The sequence below is a fragment of the Falco cherrug genome, chromosome 4 (genome assembly GCF_023634085.1).
Source record: "Falco cherrug isolate bFalChe1 chromosome 4, bFalChe1.pri, whole genome shotgun sequence".
NCBI classification, from domain to species: Eukaryota; Metazoa; Chordata; class Aves; order Falconiformes; family Falconidae; genus Falco; species Falco cherrug.
Genome location: NC_073700.1, coordinates 68,790,728 through 68,810,916, shown reverse-complemented (window position 1 = coordinate 68,810,916; position 20,189 = coordinate 68,790,728). Strand labels below are relative to the sequence as shown.

Here is a 20,189-nt window from a genome sequence, read left to right as displayed (position 1 = left end):
AGACCACTGACATGACTGACTCAGTCACGCCTCACAACAGAGGGCATCTGGGCCAGACTAATTTCTTCATAAACACAGACAATTAAATTAATTATTTGATATTTTTTTTTTAGGAGTGGAAAAGGAGGATCCCTAATGAGGAAGCAAGCTTCATTGCAGCCAAGGAACTTCTTGATCATTTAACTTACGTAAAAAGTACATAAAGTACATATATATATATATACACACATATATATTTACAGGTCCAGCCATACACACGTGGGTAGATTCTAATCATGAGCATGGGTGAAACCAGAGATAGCCACAGTGAATGTATAGTATTACAAGATTTGTAGCAGTGTAATGAGTTTCTCCTCTTCAGAAAGACAGTACATCTAAGTCGTCCTCAAAAGAAACACTAAAGAAACCTATGTAAATAGATAGTTGCCATCTCCAAGCGTATCATTCCTTTGGATTGTTTTACTCACTTGTCATTCTTGTTCTTCTCTTGGTGTCTGAATCACCCTTGTTACTACACGTGAAAAACGAACCAAAGGAAGAAAAAAAAAAGAATAGTGAGGGTTATGCTTACTTATTTTTAGAAATATTTTATTTGACTTTCATTAAAATCATTAAGTGTTCTGCTTTTGTCTTCAGGAAGCAGGTATGAATCTCCAAGAATGATTACATTTGGAAAAAAATGAACACTTTATTGTAGGTTTGGTTATCTTGTATTGATTTTTTTCTCCAAGAGTTGCATTTGACTAAAATTGTCAAGTACCTGATACATATTTCTTTTCACCACTACCAGCCATGCACACCATATATGACTATGAAAACCACATTCTTTATTGATTTAAGACAATGGAATTGGTAGGAAGTTCTAACATGGATGTTCCTATCTATGTAACACCAGCAGTTTCAAAACACAGTTTGTGTATTCACAACTGTTAAACTTCCACTCCCTGTCATCCTAAAGCAGTACTAGTACGTAGTAAAAAAATAAATGTAATACCAGTAATGAAACACTACTCATTCCTATGTATTTGCAAAGCCTGTTTGTGATTTTTGGATTTAATCTGTAGGACTGGTATTTAAACAAAATTCTTATTCAAAGGAATCCAATTGGATGCTGAATGAAGGACAAAAAATTACAGATCACTGCTCCCATGTCAGCTTTATGTTCCTGTGTGTCAAAATAGAGCTACAGTAGTAATTATTATAGAATCTAGTACAATCTAGAACCATAAAGACAATAAAGGCATATAAAACCATGTTTGGGCCAGTTTAACAGACCCACTAAAAATTATGGAAAATCATTGCAGATTAGTTGCCTGCTTCTGGCAAATACACATCTGGTGCTATTCTAACACTTGAAACTGCATCACTTACTGACTTAATCGCAAGAGGTACATAGTAACCCATTCTGAAAAGAACTTGTGTTTACCAAGATCCTGGAGGGCCCAGAATTCCTAAAGAGAAAGAAGCAGTTAATGGCAGATGATCAGAATTTTGTTCCTATAAGCAAAAACCAAAGTAAGCAAATGAATGTTGTGGTTTAACCCCAGGCAGCAGCTAAGCCCCACACAGCTGCTCACTGATTCACAGAGAATCAGAAGGGTGAAAGTAAGAAAAATTGGTTTTAGAGATAAGAACAGTTTAACAATTGGTAATAGCAATAATAATAATAATTCACAATGAAAAGAAAAATAACAAAAAGACAGATAAAGAAAACCCAAGAAAAACAAGTGATGCAAATGAAAAACAATTGCTCACCACCAGCTGATGCCCAGCCTGCTCCCAAGCAGTGGCCCCTGGCCAGCTTTCCCCCTATTTTATATACTGAGCATGATATCACATCCCCTCGGCCAGTTTGGGTCAGCTGTCCTGGCTGTGTCCCTTCCCAGCTTCTTGTGCCTCCCCTCAGCATGAGAAGCTGAAAAGCCCTTGACTTAGTGTAAGCACTGCTCAGCAACAACTAAAACATCAGAGTCATCAGCATTATTCTCATCCTAAATCCAAACCACAGCACTGCACCAGCTACAAGGAAGAAAATTAACCCTATCCCAACTGAAATCAGGACAACAAATTATTAAAAGGATTTAAGAGGGAAGGGGTTCTCTCCCCCCCAAATTCTACTAGTATCTTTTCCTCTGTCTATAAATAATTTATTTTTGCTAGCACAATACATCCATATTAATACACCTGTGTTATGGCAAATTCTACCTAAACACCTCCAGCGCTTCATCCCTATTTTTCCTTGGCTTATTATGTGTCCTATTTTATTTTTTAGGCTACATAACTACAGGTTTTACTCTCTTCTGAGTTTTGTACATGTCAGATCTATTTGTAGGGATTATTTTTCTTTTTTCAGAATTGTGAAATAAGGGAAAATATATTGAAAAAGAAAGATAAAGCGTGGGAAAAAAAAGGGAACTTAAGGCTACAGGGATAGGAGAAGAAGGAGAACAGAGAACACAGGAGAGGAAGAAGGGAGAGGAGACTGAACTTAGAAAAGGCAGAGAGAAACCACAGCTTGGGGTTACTGCCTCCAGTGCTGGACAACCACCACAAACTCTGCTTCCCTGGCAGATTACACTGAGCTAACAGGTGCTTCGTATTGCTCGGTTGAGAGAAAGTAGCCAAAGCTCACAGCTAAATAAATAAATAAATAAATCAACTTCAGAGAAAGAACAGATTAGAAAGAAATGGACACAGATAAAAGGAAGAAAACAGTAGATATATAAGAAAAAAAGGGGCAAAATAAGGGAAATTAAAAGCAAGAACAAAACAAAGTTTTGATCACATCCGTGTTTTTTTTTAAATAAATTGGAGTCAATATAATTAAAACCACATTTGAGTATAGAAATGCATTAAAATTACAAAAGATTGGGGGAACAGCAGGTGGGTAACAGGTGAGTCAAACATTTGTTCAAAGATGCACAGGGTTAAGCTGCTTTAGGGAGAATTTCAGAATGTTTCCAGTTAATACTAAATGTAAAGGCTCCTGCAGTGTTCCCAAAGGATTCTGGCATTTTTAGGTCAATTTTGGTGTCCAGCTCAAAAAAACATAAGAGATCTACAAACCAACGTGAGAAGTTACGTTGCTCCTGACAAAGTATTAGTGTGTGAATAAACAGCAGACCAAATCACTTTAATAAAAGAAAAAATTTCTTCAAAACATTAAAACTTTTTACCAGCATAAAATTGTACCTGCTTTACAACATCAGTTTTGGGACTCAGTGCTTGGGGGCTAAACCATTTCATCGTGTGAAAAAAATGGTCAGCTGCTACCAAGTGAAGGCTGGAGATGTCCTTTGGTGTAACCGCAGGGTCAGAATACACCAACATCATTAGTTCCTCAACCTGCACCTTCACTGAAGGGGAGATGGAGTTGCCATAAATGCCACTACTGCAGTAGTCCAGAAGTGGCTCCATACTGCATGGGGGTGGCTTCCATTCCTCCTACTACATGCAGGCCACTAAGAAATGGAAAAATCCTTTGTATTCTATGACAAAAAAAAACTTCTCTTACAAACACACCCATCCTCTTATCACCCCCTCTGTACAAATTATTAAACCCAAAGCTACGGCTCTTTGTATTTTTGTTGCTTACTACTAGAAAATCTCGGCTTTTTAACTATTAATGGATCCAAGCTCATAGAAAAGGTCAGGTTAGACCTCTTAAACAGAAGAAAACAAAGAAAACCAGAGAATTGGGTCCAAATCACTTAATTATCTAGGACTCAGCTGGAAAAAGAAACAGTAACTCCTCATTTTCATTCTATGCTTTATGTACAGTTGTTTTTCCTCCCTAAAACCACCTCCTAAGTTCACCTGCTCTCATTTTAAATTAGATTCAAAGACAAACAGAAATAAGTCAGAAGTTAGGGAAAGGCAATGAAGTTTCCCAGACAAAGTGAATAACACTCCTCCCATGGAAAAGGCATGGAAAAAAAGAAAAAAATAATTTTGGCTCTTGCAAAAAGGCTTCCTATTTTTCTTTCCAGATCAGGTATCTACAAGCTTTCTTTTCAGAATTTCCCCTCTGCATTTTTATGCAATTATTACTTGCCTAGCATCTTACTCCAGGTCAAACATTTCAGCACTGTTTTCACTGCTAAACATTGCACTGTATCCAGGTAAGAAGTTATCTCTTTTATTTTAATATTCTTATCTCTTACGGTTATACTTGCTCCTGAAGAATAAGTAGGCTGAGTTATCAGCAAGACAGGATGGGATAGCAGGTTGGTCAGGAGAGAATAACAAAATGTATTATAATGCTTTAAGCTACACTTAGAGCCAATCTTGTGCCCAAGGAATGGCAGAGGCCACTATGGGCTGAGATTCTAGCAAGAGTTTATGATGAGATGGGATCTCACTTATCATTAGATATCAAGACAACCCAACCAACCTCAGGGCAGAGGTTTAGGCCACCTGGTTGAGCCACAGTAGGAATAGTTTCACTGACCAGAGACTGAAATTTTCCTTATGAGCCCTATCTAATTCCACTTGTGTCTCACAAAATACTACCAGAAGGCATCCTTAAGTAAAACAAAGGAAGAGGGGAGGGGGAGGAATGTTCTTCCTAGCAGACCCATCTTAAATGTGAAGAAAATCACATTCCCACCTGTGTATGAATATTTATGACTACTCGTATTGACCTGTACCAGAGGCTGAAAATCTGACTTCAGCACTCTCATTAACGTACCTTTCATTAGCGCTCTTCATGAATATATATCCTTCACTAAGACACAGGCTTAACATGGGATGGTAGCATGACACATGTATTCGTCTCCCTGTCCCTTAATAATGCTACAATGACACATTTCCCAGGCAAATCATGGCTTGGGACATCCTCTATTATGCCAGGGTTATGTCCAACTTGATTTACTCATTTTATATTAAGTATTCCTAAAACTGGGTGCTTGTATTAATACCTCAGGAATATGGAGCTCCTTTAGCTGGTCTTCAGTAATTTCACTGAGCTGTCGAAATGTCATTGTAAAATCAGCCTTTGTATCTTCCATAAGCTAGTGAAATAAAGATACTTCAATCACTGTTTTTAAAGTATGGAATATCAGTTCAGATGTTTGCCAACAAAATAAGTAAGGTAAACTCACTTTTAGGAGGAAAGCAATCAAATAGTTATCATCCTTATTCTCCCCAAGAAGGCCCAATTTTGTTTTGAATAGTTCTGTGAAACTGAAAATAGTAACAAAGTAAGGAAATTGTTCCATCATATCATTTTAGTATTGTGAGTAGAAGGCTTGAGTTCTGGAACTGCATACCGGGTGTAATAGTGCTCACCATACCCCTCCAAAATCTGGGAAGCTCTGCAAAAACAAAAGAAATGTCAAATCCTATGGAACTGAAATACTACTGTGGGTACAATCCTACTGTACACTGAGCAATGAAAACTACTTCTGTCTGGTATCTCACAAACATTGGTATTCTGAATCAGCTGGGATCTGTCACGGGAAGATGACTGAGGAGAAGCATTTTAACAGACTTCAAACACATAAATTGCCACTGTAAAGAAGAAAAATACAATGTTCTTCCTTTTCATACTGAATAAGAAGTCACGAGTTTAAATAACACGAAGGATTCATATTAGGAATCATTCCAATAGGATATTAAAATACTATCTCATCACTTCAGGAGGATGTACGGTCTTCATAAGTAAGCATCCTAAAGAACAAGCTAGACAGAATAGAAAACTACAGGCAAAGGTCCAATCTTAGTGAAAGGAGAATGGACCACATATCTAGGACAGCCTTCCAGTGATTTTTTGCTATTATTTATGACCAATGAAAAAATTTCTCCCCTCCCTCCAACCTTATTCTGGCCAATAATTAATTCAGAATCAATTTCCACTTAGGAAAAAAAAAATAAAATTTAGAAGTCAAATCCTTTCTTTCCTATGTGCTTGGTCTTAGAGGGTCTCCCATGTCACTAGTTCTTTAAAGCAAGAAGACATTTTAAGGATTACTTACAGCTGCTTTTGTCTGGGATCCAGTAAAGGTTTTAGAGCTTGTAACAGCTTGCTCAGATTAAACAGCCCAACATTTGCCTGGTTTCCTATTTTATACCTACTTTCATCATCAGATGTGTTTGGAACAAAATCTGTTTCAAACAAAACATTACTTTTCCACAACAGAGTAATCACAATAAACAATCAATTTTAAAATATTGAAGTGCATTCATTTTTATACTTACACAGCAAACTAATAAAAGCCCTAAAGTTACTAAATATTTAAAATCAGATCACAAGGATACTTAGTTACAGTGAATTAATTCAAGATATATTATTTGCAAATCTAAGGAATACATCCTTCACAGACAAGTTTCCACATCACAGTTTTCCTACTTGAAGATACAAAATAAATTTGGATGTTTAAAAAGAAAAACATCATTTTTACACTTAAAACAATGTCTTATTCAATGTTTTTACTACATACAGCACTACTGTTTAGCACTTGGACTAAGCAAACAACTATGCAAGGAGATTCAGGATTTATAAGTATTTTTGGTAAAGTAACCTGTATAAATTTTAGAAATTTATAAATTTTATAAATTTACAGGCCTGTGTTTAAATAAACAGGCCACCTAAGCAAGATTTCTTTCAGTTGTACAAACAGACTTTATGTATTCACATAAAAATGAGGGCTAGTGTGTTCCAGTATGGAAATCTATTTTTGGGGAGATCGTAAGTAAATGCTATCCAAAAGTACAAAGCATGTGTACCTACAGCGCCAGTCTTTGAATGGATGCAGTATGAACCCCTCGCTCAGCTCACGTGCAGGTAAGCTGATCAATGCACACAGCATTGCCTGAGCTCTCAGAGGCCATTAATAACAAACAGACCACTAAAGAGGAGACCTGTGACATCTGGCAGATCTGGTGATTGGTTCCAATCTGAACTTTAACTCTGAAGTATTTCATCTGGTTCTAGGGTGTATATTGGTTCTGGCTGGGACAGAGTTAATTTTTTTCATAGCAGCCTGCATGGTGCTGTGTTTTAGACTTGCAACTAAACCAGTATTGATAACACACCAATATTTTAGCTATTGCTGAGCAGCGCTTGCACAGCATCAAGGGCTTCTCTGTTCTCACTCTGGAACTACAGTAAGTTAGGCTAGGGGTGGGCAAGGAGCTAGAAGGGAACACAGCTGGCACTGCTGACCCCAGCCAACCAAAGGGAAATTCCATACCATAGAATTCCATGCTCAGCAATAAAAACTGGGGGCAGTTTTTCCAAGACAGTTATTGCCTAGGGACTAACTCAGCATCAGTCTGGTGGTGGCAGGTGGTGAGTGATTGCCTTTGCATCACCTGTTGGTTGCCCCCACCCCCTTTTTTTCCCCTTCACTTATTCAACTGTCTTCGTCTTGACCCATGAGCTTTTCTCATCTTTGCTCTTCCAGTTCTCTCCCCCAACCAGCCCAAGTGCGGAGTGAACAAGTGGCAGGTGGATCCTTAATGGCTGGCTGGGGTCAACCCACTATACAAAGATATAAGCCCAGAAAAGACCTGTTTTTTCAATGCGATAGACACAGTAAGACATTTCCTCTCATGACATTTCCTTATCTTGAGGCTGCAACTCAGGGAAACAGATAGCATGATAACCACTGCTGGTTCTAAAGCTTACTCAGGTGCAACCTCTAAACAATAATCTAATAATATGCATTTATGTACATACTGGACCTATATTTATCAATCCCAGACTCAATGGCGTTCATGTTTTCAAAGAAACATTGCCATGACTGGGTAGGTTCGATTTGCTTTCTTCCAACATATATTTAGCTGCTGTGACTATAAAGCTTTTGACTTTTGGCCATAATAAGGCAGCTTTTGGCTGCTCACACAATTTTAGTTTTTTATATGTTTCTGTTGTAGCATCTATTCAACTCATAAAACTGGCCTCTGATATATTTTTTTTCCCTAAACCTCCTCAAACAATACACCAGCTTGGGATTTTTCCACTAATGATGTTAGTTTTCATGTACACTGGAATTATATAAGTTAATACAAAGAATTTATTGTAAGTAAAAAATATATTTACAAACAGATGCTATACTCACTTGGGTCATAGGAGTCCATAAATCCAAATGGACCATAATCTATTGTTATGGATAATAAACTAAAGTTATCTGTATTGCACACACCTACAGTTAAACAACAAACAAGGAAAAACAGAAGTTAAAATTCCAGTAGTCTCCAGAAAGTTTGCTGTGAAATAGATCCACTGAATCTACTGAACTCTGGAGCAGTTACCTTTCAGAAATCACACTCTGGAAAACAAACCTGTCTTTCTTGCCCTCGGCCTGGCATGCATATGAAGTATGAAAATGAGAAACTGCTATTGTCTTGCATTTGGTTTCTATACCTAGGTGGCACTGTTTCCTTTTCCTTTCAGTGCTACACAGTATTGGCAGCATCTTGCAAATCGGTCTTAGATGCTTTCTTGCAAGTTGACTGGGTGTTGTATTAGCAAGACAATGCTATTTTATTTTTCATAATGCAAATCTGAAGCAAAGGTGGACAGCACTGTATCCTGTACACTGTAAAGGGCCAGGTTTTTATGTAGATGCATCAAATTCAGAGCAATTAAATTTATGTATATCATCAATACATGGTACACCAGACTACTGCAACAATTCTGAGAATTCTTGCTTCTGTCAGATACAGTCGTGCTTTGAAAGATCAGAGAGTGCTCCTAACTCTGTTATGAAAAAGAAAATTCTATTAATGCATAACAGATGATACTGCTGTAGGCAAAGACATCAGATGAACTGAAGAACAGTGACAAATAAAATCCATCTTTAAGTATACGACTGCAGTCCCTCCTGTAAAGCCAATGCTATCTACTGCAGCTTACCATGTGCAAACCCCACAGACATCCACAATGCAATCAGATTTGCAGTCTCCGATACGACTGTAGAGAAAAATTCCTAAAATCAAATATATCTTTTACTTCAAGTCCTCTGAATCAAAGATATGGAATACAATAAATATTATAAACATTTGATTCACTTTAGAAATATGTCGCAATCTATTTTTAGATGTCTGTCTCTGTCAGGACTTTTCATTCACATTCTAAATGATGTGACTGCACAATAACCTTATCCAGCAAAGACTATAGTTATGTAAGTACATAGATGCCCTAAAATAAATTAAAAAGTCAAAAAAAAAAGGAACAAAGATACTATATATACTAGTGCATATACTATATATGCTACATTATACTAGAAAAAGCATAATACATCACTTCATGACCACTGCTCAATCTGAGCAGTAAGAGAACAAAACAGAAAAGGGAAGCTTCCCAATAAACATTTCCATAACAAAAAGTGGTGAAGAATGTTTGTATTTGAGAAAAAAAAAGAATGTTTGTATTCCACTTTGAGAAAAAAATAAATTCAAGAAGCAGGTTTCTGAAGGCAATTAACAAACTTCCACTAATAAAACCTGGAAGCTTACTTCAAATTATTAAAAAAATTAAAACTTGAAACTCTGATAAGCTTTTTATAATTTTTGCTTACATGCTTGTGGAAAATAAAAAGTAACTTACCAAGACTTAAGCACTTACCAGATATCTATTTGAATCATTCATGGCTATTGATGGAAAATGTTCCTGGATGATAAAGTCTAGCAATCTTCTGTAATAGGGGAGGCAGAATTCTTTAAACAAAGCTGGTACCTCTAAAACTGATGATTCAAAATTCTTGGTTTTAAACAGTTAATCTACAGCTTGCTGCAAATAGTTATTAAAAAACTCAATCAATCTATTCCAATGAGTATTGGATTAAGCCCTTATAAATGCTTAGAGATAAAACCTAAGGTTCCTGTCATAAATATGACTGGAGACTGCGATGTATTTTAAAATTATTCCCACAGATTTCAGAAGACACTGGGATCTGGTTTTGCATGTGGTAATATCAATTTTTTAGGGAAGTTTCTGTATCCAAAAAAAGTATATGACTACAAGGAATAATTCTAGATCGGAATTATCACAACAAAAATTTTATGGCTGAATTCTTATGAAGTAAGGTTACTTGCCATAGTAACTGGCCACTCCCAAGACAGGGCTGCACAGTCTTGCAAGACAGGCTCAGGAAACAGGGATACATGCATTAAAAATCGCAATGCCTGTCCGATGTATATCTTCCCAGATCTAAAGCTTTGGAGTGGCTGGTATCTAGTACATTTAGGAGCTCCCTGTAGGACCCTCTTGTGGTCACAGCTAGCCAAGGCCACTGGCACATGCAGCTGTAGGCAGCATCTACACGACGGGTAGGCGACCTGGGCGAGGGCTGGACCGGGCCAAGGGCTGGACCGGGCCAAGGGCTGGACCCGGCCAAGGCTGTGTGGGTACGCCCTCAAATATTTAGATTTTACCTTCTCATCAGGTTGTTGGAGCAAATCACTAAACTCTCCTCAAATTGTGATGGTTTTATCACAGTACCTAGCAACCTGACCTTTAGAAGGGTGTCCAGCCTACTGCCTCTGAATTTCAGCAGGTTGCTCCAGGACGTCCTCTTTCAAGACCTACTCTGAGGAGGAAGCACAGTCATACGAGCCTTGGCCTGCCCCTTCTGAGCCCCTCTCTGAAACAGGCAGGCAGGAGACATCTATTTCGTATGGCTACAAGTGATCCTTACTCCTCTTACATTCTCCTTAAATCCACTGGGTCACAAACATTTTAACGAAAAAAAAAACCAAAACAAAACTTAAAATCAGTATTTCAGTTCTACAATTAAAATCTGCTGTGAGATTTAAAAGAGACAGACAGCATGGAATGATGTGGGAAGTTAAACTGAGTTCTCAGTTACTACACCGTACAACTGCTGCTTTGAGCTCTTACTCATTTTTAAGCACCCCAGAACAATTTGTATTGCTCCTGAGAAATGACCAACTTTTAAATATTTACAGTAGACCTAAATGTTTGTCATGCTAATTGCTTCACACGCAAATTAACATTGCTCAGAGGCTTAAAACCATGCAATAATTTCTTACCTAGTACAATTCTCTGGTTCTGCATATTTCTAGAGAGCATACTTTATACAACATACCTATGTTAGTCATTTATTTCATATTTCTGTTAATTTAGCTTCACAGACAACTATGAGAAATGCCAGAACTTATACTTCACATTTACAAATCCTTCCAAAACAAACAACTCCCTAGTGCTTAGTTACCAAAAGTATTTCAGCTATAAAACCTTTCTCATTTTGCAAGATCCAGGCCTTCAGAAACATCTAGGGGGTTTTATCCTTACGAGGCAAGATCTTTTGTATGCTTGCATAAAAATAGCAGGTTATCTTTCCCAGTTATGCAATCTTCCTTTGTAAATAATCTATGTCTAAATTCCAACTGTATATACTTTATTCTAATACATATTTGATTGTTAAGAAAAGTAATAAAGTCACTATGAAGATTAAATTCAAACCTGAGTAAGTCCAGTTCCCCAGAATGAGCTAAAATTTCTAAGGATCCTATACGAAACCACGATTTGGCAAGACGTAGCACTATTGCACCTTAAATACAGACACATATGTTTAAATGTAAACAGAGTATCACCAAAATAAAATAATTCCATAGTAAAAGCTGTCATGTGTTGTTCCTGTAGACGAAGAATTTATATATGTATAGTTAAACTGGTATTTTTGTAAGTATGCTAGATGCATAACAAATGAATATTTATAATATTACTTCACTACACATACATTTTAGTGATAAAGCCTAATTTACTATACCAGCAAACACAGGCAAAATTCCAGCACTGCATTAATACTAGAATAACTCCAGACATGCTAGGAACAAAGAAAAACCCAACATAAATAGATTTTTCCCCATGCTCTGCCATCCCACTCTTTTTCAGAGCAGATGTAGATGATGTAGCAATGGCACAGTCACAGTAGCATTCCCACCATCCTAGTATTGCTATTGGAACAGTGGAAAATTTCCCTAGCTTTCAGTACCATTTTCCTAATGGCAAGTGAAAATAAAAATTATACCACGACAACACATATGCCACAATCATAGCAGACTTGTTCATAGGGCTTCATTTTTTTTTAACTAAGATATGTTTCAGACCCATTTTCTCAGGAGAGGTTCTGTATCTTAATAAATGAAATGAAGCCTATTTAGTACTTTTTATTAGACATATATGACATATTAAATGGAGAACTAAGTTACAGTGTTGCAACATATCTTGAAATGTGTTTATTACCTCTTTCTTTCTTAATATTTCCATTATAGAACTGGTCTCTCCACACATCATCATCACTTACAACTAAGCTGTAACAAACAAGAAATGGACATTAAAAAGTTATCTTAGGAAAAAGAATTTACAATGAAAATCAAGTCATATTTTATATAACTTTATTTCAAAAAAAGGTAAGCTATTTTTGCTGGCATAGTTTTGTATTTACAAATGACACAGGCAAACAGTAAGCTGAGGCTTACCAAGCTTCATTAGCAAGATGCATTTATTTTGTATTCATACAATGTTGTCCAATTTCCATTACTTAAACTGATCTTGAGGAGGAGGTTGCACCAAAAAAAAAAAAAAAAAAAAAAAAAAAAAAAAAAGTACTGCATTCATCTGGAACCCCAGTGACAGATTAGTGTGATGATAACGTTATGTAAGCCACAATTTCCCTGAGGACAACAGCAAAATTAGAAGGACAGAGAAAACAGAAACCAAATTGTTGCATCAGATGCAGGTTGCCCTTTACATGAGCCAAAACTGTTGTCTCAGGATCTTTGGGGACAGACCTGGGACCCTTAGCAATCAGGAGCTCTTCAAATACTATCAACCCACAAAACAGGCATAATTCTGATGATACATTGTAATTATCCCTTTCTCTTGCACTTGGATTTTTAAAAACAATCTCTTCCTTTCATTTGCCTTAAAATTCTGCACAATCTACCCGAATACTGAGATTTGTGAGTGCTTGGAACAACTTTCCATGCTATAAAGTATTTCACAACATTAATTCATTTCACAAAATAAAATATGTAATTTCACTGTATTTTCTGTTATATCAAGCAAAATAAAATGGAATCAATCCTCACAAACTATACAAGGGCATCATATGCCCCCAAGGTTAACATGTAGGAAGTTCTCTCTCCAAAACAACTGGGATTACGCTAAATCCAGCAGAAGTAAGGCTCAGTGCTATGCTCTGAAAGAGGTATTGACCCCTCAATAGGCACAGAGGACTTCTTGTTCAAGAGTCGAACAGCAGGAAAATTTAGTTCATTTTGTATAATTCTTTATCTTTGCTTGCTGATAACTGGAAAACATTATTCTCTTCAGGAGAGACATGGACCTGTTGGAGTGGGTCCAGAGGAGGGCCACAAAAATGATCCAGGGGATGGAACACTCCTGTGAGGAAAGGCTGACAGAACTGGGTTGTTCAGCCTGGAAAAGAAAAGGCTCCAGGGAGACCTTATTGCATCGTTTTAATACTTAAAGGGGGCTTGTAAGAAAGATGGGGAGAAACTTTTTCGTAGGGCCTGTTGTAATAGGACAAGGCATAATGGCTTTAAAAATAAAAGAGGGTAGATTTAGACTAGATATAAGGAAGACTTTTTTTTTTTTACAATGAGGATGGTGAAATGCTGGTTGCCTAGAGAAGTGGTAGATGCCCCATTCCTGGAAACACTCAAGGCCACATTGGGTGGGGCTCCGAGTAACGTGATCTAGTTGAAGATGTCCCTGCTCGTTGCAGGGGGATTGGACTAGATGACCTTTAAAGGTCCCTTCCAACCCAAACCATTCTATGGTTCAAAATAGTTGTGTGGCATGCTATTTGAAATTCAATGCAGCTACTTATAGCTGCTATCTATTACGTAGTTGAAGACTGCACAGACAACAGAACCAAACTTTCCTTGGAGATACACAGAAAAGAACCAGAGACAAACCTAATATTCCACTCATAAACATGACTAGGGCAGTCACAGCGTTAAAACTCCCAAGTGTTATATTTTTAGAGTACACTAGATAGTGGTTTTACATAACCTAGCATCAAAATTTTAGAAAGAATTTAGTTAGACCAAAAATATGGGTTATGCATATAATATGTACAAACAATCATGGAAAGGAATGATTTGACTGAAATCTTACACAGTGCAGTTGCTTGCAACAGTAACTGTGGCTTAGAAACTAAATTATCATTAGTAGTAGTAGTATATTCAGTATTTTTGAAGGTATCTAATAGCTATCCAAACTGAACATTCTCTGTTAACTGCAAAAACCAGGCTGTGAATTGTTCCAGAAGGAGGGAAAAAGTATCTAGAAATCAATCTGCTCCCATTACTGGAGCTGTACTGATACAAGCAACATTAGGAAATTCTTTCAAAAAAAGACTCTTCTGGAAATGATCAGATATGATCAGTACATCTGTAGGATTAAGTACAAAAAGTGCTGACATAAATGATATGGAAAATCCTAACCCCTCAAGAAAACCGTAAGTTTTCAAAAACAGGGAATGAACCCCAGACACTAACAAAATATTGTGTGCATTGGAGCACTACAGGACAGGAGTCAGGATAATGATGCTTCTAAATTGTACTGGTTTTAGCAGACCTCTGCCAGAAGGGTTGCTTCCTTTTGACTATGTAATTCTTAGCAGCCTCCTTGCAAAACTCCTGCAGAATACCAGCATTTATCTTATTATCGACAAAAAATCTACAGAGGCATCAACACTTGGTTAGTTACTAATACAAGTTAATGGATGTGCAACACAGATAGCCCAGCAGCCACATAAAAATACCTGCATTCCCACTACAAAAATAGTTTTCAAATGGTCCCTGTGGTTGATACATACCATTACTTGCAAGAAGGCAGCAGGAGACCAGACATGCACTCAACTACAAGAAACGGAGCACTAAAATTGCTCTTACACCAGAGAACCTGGAACAGCACTCACAGAAGGATGGATGGATTGTATCCCTCCCTACCCCAGCTCTAGCTTAAGAGCTGGATTTTCACTCCCACGTGCTCTGTTTGCATGAACATCAAGCCCTATGCAAGTAAGGGCCACTCTGAAAACTGCTTATTGACTCACTTTTTTGACAATGCGTTACACTGCTCACTGGTAATGCCAGTATGTGACTAAAATGGTACCATATGAAGAAGTGTTCTTTATGTGGCAGTACAGGCTGCTACAGAACTGTAGCACCCCATTGGGAACACAGTACTGAAAATTAATAGAGCAAACCAACCTGCTGGGTGTTCTGAGATAAGCTGTAAGGCTTTTCCCCACATTTCTGCCAAGACTTGACAAGACCTCTGTAAGTGCATCCCACCAGCCTCAGTATAACAGCTCCCCATTGGGAAGAATATGGGTATCAGCTGGGTTTTTTTCCAAATGAAGTCTTGAACAGTCTGGAGAGCTCGTACAGCAGTTGAGAGAGGCAGGCATTTAACCAATTTGCCAGCAGAGAACTAAAGCACACTCTGTATTCAACAGAATTTGTGCACAGTTAAAGAGTGATTTCAAATTGGTTTTACACTGAACAATTTGTTGAGATGACAGCGCAGAAAGGCTATAACCTTGCCAGATGCTTTCCTGCTGGTATTCAGACAGATTTAAAGTTTTGCATTAACAGCCAACAGCAAAGGGTCTCAAGGTGAAGTCAGTGAATAAACCATCAAAAATGTCATTTACAAACACTGCACTTCAACAGAGCAAATGTGTTAGAATTAATGCTAGAGAGATTTGCAGACATTTTGCAAATAAAGACACCTCGTCATGTAGCAGCTGAGTACAGGCCTTTGCTGCAGAACACTTGTTTTTTTAAAGCCTGAAATGCCAGAGTACAGACATCAGACTACCTGGAACAAAAAATGAACTTGACATTTTAAACATGATCATCTGAAAAATTCAGTTTACTTAATTCTGAGAAAATCATCCAAATGAGTGAATGTATTAGTCTTCTTTGGTTCAAACAGAAGTAGTTTTAAATTTTTTTTTTTTACAAAATCTCCCTCTCTGCTCAAAAGGTGTTTGCACAAATAAAGAATTGACAGCAATTACCTATATTCAGCACTACCTCCAATATTAATGTCTATTCATCTGACTGACAATTTTTCCTACCAATCCTAAAAATTGCAACTAGGTGACTACGACAATACAGAAATAGCCACTTCCATTTTCCTACTTGACCTGATTCTAGAAAAATTAATCCAAATGCTAAATTAATAAAAGACTCACTTATTAACCATGTAAAATATCTTAATAGACTCATTGATTATCCACATACACTAAAGGCATTATCATTTACAGGGCAGGAATCTAGTTCTGCTGGTTTTGCAAATTTTTTGGTGTGCAACAAGGGAGAGAACAATTTTATTTTTTTTAAAGAGAAGATGATCTTGATGGCAGTGTCATAAAAGCTGGAGAGGGGAGTTAGTGTCAGGTATTAACTCAATTTAATTTGCACTTATTACTTTCTTTACAAAAAACAGATTTCAAATTAAGGGAATTCAGTTAAGACAGTCTTACAAGTGAACAACAGCTGTTCACTGCAAGACACAGACAGAACGTGATATCATATTTAAACAAAGTAGTACTTTAAAGCATACAAAAGGGAAAAGTGAATGAATTAATTGCTGGATCTCATTATTACTGGAAAGTTTTATCCAAAAATCTAAAAAACTGCAGGGATGTATTTTGTTCTGATTTGCATACATACGAAAAGAAAGATGTATCCTCTTGGAAACTAACTGTCCTGCTTTATTGATGCTCAGTGAAACTCAGTCACAAAATTACCTGTAAATTAGGATGCTGTGAAAAAGAAAAGAAAAATACCTAGCAGCTCTGCTTGTAGGAATTCCAAGATAGTGCATGGCCTCGCTACACAAAAACTCTCTCACAGAAGAGCGAAGCACAGCTCTTCCATCGCCATTCCTATGGAGAACAGAGAAATAAGGAATAGGTCACAAAATCAAAGCAAATTTCAAAAAGTCAACATACAGTTTTGGTGCACATAGATTAATTGCAACTTACCTGGAATATGGGGTCTTTCCCGAGCCTTTTAACTGCAATTCCCACCTCTCGCCATGCCTGCAAAAATACCAGTAGCATTTCTAACAGTACACCTTGGGAAATGCATGAATCAGCTAAACAGAATACAGAGTTGAATCAGTCACTTAAAAAAAAAAAAGTCACACCTGTTTGTATATACTCCAATCAAGTGGGCTCTTCCATCACCCAGCTGACCTGCCCAGCTACCGAACTAACAAAAATGAAAAATCAAGTTATTTTCTTCTATCATTTAGAGCAGTTATATATATACAGATTATATGTAGGTTTTCTGTGATCTACACAATACAATGAAACATAATGACACATTTGCTTAGGCAGTCATTAAGATATCCCTAAAGCTCTATTTCCACACTCACCAATAATGAATCAGAAAACCACAGAAAAAGAATAATGCCAGTAATCCCCACTTTTTTCTTTACCTTCCAGCTATGATGTACAGCTACAGCCCTGTCTCTTTTGTATAATGAGTCTTTAAACTGACACAGCTTGTAATTTTAATTGGAAATTACAAACCAAATTCTACCATTCTTTTCCATGAATAATCTAACCCATTTCAAAGAAACTTAACACTTAGTAATCATGGTATTGAAGTGAGACTCTGCCTTCTTCACTCCTCAGAGCTGGTAATACCTATCATGAATCAGAGCTTGTTAGGCCACAGGTGTGCTGAGCAGACTCCACAGCTAATGGAAGTTAAAAAGGTAATTTGCTTCTGGCATAAACAGGAGCAGAGAAAGCAGACATGGAACCATGAAAGAGTGCTGTAGTTCTGTTCCATCTGCAGCCCCTTATGAAGAACAAATCTGTGATTAAAATGTTCATAAGTGTTCATATACTTACAGGCATAATTACTGTGAAAAGACCTACATAATTCCACCTGGAAGAATGAGTGCCATAGTTACCTGATGACCACCATACCTATGGGCCAATGGAACAGACCCAAGTACCACTTTCCCACCACTGACAAAGTGAAGAAAATCAGATGTTCCTTTGATAGATATATCAAGATCCAAAATATCTTCAAGAACTTCCTGGTCAAAAAAATAATACAGATGGTACTTGAATATGACCAGATTTTTCAATTGTAATGTGTTTTCTCTACAGACATTGTTATTCAAAGACACCCCACAGTAAGTTTCATATGTTGTATTTGTTTAACATATATAGGTGAGAAGCTTTCACAATAAAGAGCATATGAATATTAAAATATATGTTAGTACATGTATCAACAGTCTCTACTAATTAGAAAGGAAGGAAAATAAATAATAGCCAACCTTTGAAACAGCTACAAGACGAACTCTAGATTTAAAAGGTGTAGGATAGACAATTGAAAAAATGCAGTTTCTCACATTACGGACATAATTTTCCTGGATCACATCAATTGGAAAAGGATCTGTAAACATCAAACACACACGAAATGTTCTTTAAAAAGCAATTAGACGTATTCTTCTTAATACATTTCCCCTTAAATCCAATCAAAATACTTCAGAAGCAATGAAAACCTGACTCTTTATTACAATGTATATTGAGCCTGCATTAAAAGCCAGCCCAAATAAATACAGGTTTTTATTCTGTTTGGGACTTTTGAAAAGAAAGACTGAATTCTGCAGTTAAAGAAACCAGTAGGGCATGCCAGTTTTAAGATCTAAAACATATTTAAGCATAGGTTCAGTTGACTGATTAGAACAGTTTCATGGCAGTCTTATATTGCACTCAATTATATGCAACCCTAAAAGATAATTTGCATGAGACAGAAAAGTTCAGCTATCCCTGCAGATGAATGATGTAGTGCAACACTGTGCGCTGGTAACTGATACACAGTCCATATGCAATGATGATCACCAAGTAAGCTAAGAAACCAGCTTGTAGTCTTCTCTGAGTAATGTAAACAGTGAACTAAAGGGTCAGAGACACAGTTCTTGCTGTAGCGTAACATATGTACTCAAAAGGTGTGCTTCGTTCTTCCTTCAGAGCTACTCCACACCCTCACCCATCGTAACAGAAGACAAACACTGTTCTAAAACACCGGACTAATGCTGTGTGTTTTAATGTCCTTATGGATTTTTGCTTGCAACAATCTTAAAAATCTATGTTAATTATAAAATCCCAGTACCTCACAGTCACTGTTTAGTAAAAAATTAAAGTTAGCATCTCTGGAGACTACTTGTTAGCCACGTTTCTCAATATCTCTAATGAAAAATCCTGTTACAGGCAGCTGCCACAACATTTATCACTTATTGTTTGTTAATGCTTGAAAGCAATTGTAACACCCAATGAAATTGTTTCTGTAATGTTATCGTGCAAATTATCTTTGTTATTACAGGTAATTCTCTATGCCTGAGAGGTATACTGCTTTGCGTACTCCAAATGACAGGCCAGGCCATCAATTTTGCATTAACACATCATTGGGACTTGCGCCTCTCTCCATTACGATAAACTGCTAATACAAAAAAAGAAGGGGGAGGAAGTTTAACAGTATTTCACTGTGTGCACTAGGTCTGCACGTAGCTCTCGCTTTAGCAGCTGCTGCGCCCCCCCCCGAGCCGCCGCGGGCCCTACCCAGGAGGCTGCCGGAGGAGAGGGCCCAGGCGCAGAGCTGGGTGGCCCCGCGGCGCGGCGGGCAGCGGCCCGGCCCCGGCTGCGAGGCGTTCGGGCCCAGCGCGGCCGGGCAGAGCCCGCCCGAGGCGCAGAGCGGCGCGGTGCGCCCGGCCCCGGCCCCACAGACCCAGGCCAGCCAGGCGGCCAGCCAGGGGGGCCACCACATGTCCGCCGGGCCGCGCCTTCACCGAGCCACGTAAGGAACCGGCCTGAAGCCTCTCTCGCCTCAGACAAGGCCCTCCTCGCTTGTCTCCCCGCAGGGGTGTCAGGGGAGAGCTGGCGCCTTCTCCGAGAGGGAAGGGCGGAGCGGCTGTCGCTGAAACCGCGCTCCTCGCGCCGACCGGGCCAGCGCCGGGGGGCCGCCGCCACAGCCCCGCCGGGCGGGCTGGCAGAGCCGGAGCCCCGCTGAAGGGCGGCGGCGGCCGCCCGAGCCCTGCCCCGTAGCCGGGTGCCCTGCCCGGTGCCGCGGCGCTCGGCGCCCCCAGGGAGCGGCGTGAGGCGAGGCGGGGGCCGCCCGCGCGGATGCCCTCCGCACCCCTGCCAGCGGCT

The 20,189-nt window shown here is 38.4% G+C and overlaps 1 protein-coding gene across 4 annotated transcripts in view; it reads right to left on the bottom strand.

Moving 5' to 3' along the window:
• The window catches only part of LOC102057249 (protein adenylyltransferase SelO), a 28,202-nt gene extending 8,020 nt beyond the window's left edge, over positions 1-20,182 (bottom strand). Inside the window, exons 1-17 of one of the 4 annotated variants that reach the window (XM_055706696.1) lie at positions 19,602-20,182; positions 18,317-18,435; positions 17,945-18,073; positions 17,168-17,232; positions 17,004-17,060; positions 16,806-16,904; positions 12,215-12,282; positions 11,432-11,519; positions 9,572-9,641; positions 8,861-8,933; positions 8,064-8,147; positions 5,976-6,105; positions 5,271-5,315; positions 5,103-5,184; positions 4,920-5,012; positions 1,372-1,451; positions 468-511 (exon numbers count right to left, since the gene is read on the bottom strand). In XM_055706696.1, coding sequence (XP_055562671.1) covers positions 468-511; positions 1,372-1,451; positions 4,920-5,012; positions 5,103-5,184; positions 5,271-5,315; positions 5,976-6,105; positions 8,064-8,147; positions 8,861-8,933; positions 9,572-9,641; positions 11,432-11,519; positions 12,215-12,282; positions 16,806-16,904; positions 17,004-17,060; positions 17,168-17,232; positions 17,945-18,073; positions 18,317-18,435; positions 19,602-19,806 — 1,531 coding nt within the window. In that variant the 5' untranslated portion in view covers positions 19,807-20,182. The other 3 variants (XM_055706698.1, XM_055706697.1, XM_055706699.1) reach the window with 3 other exon arrangements.
• Positions 20,183-20,189: the final 7 nt, after the last annotated feature.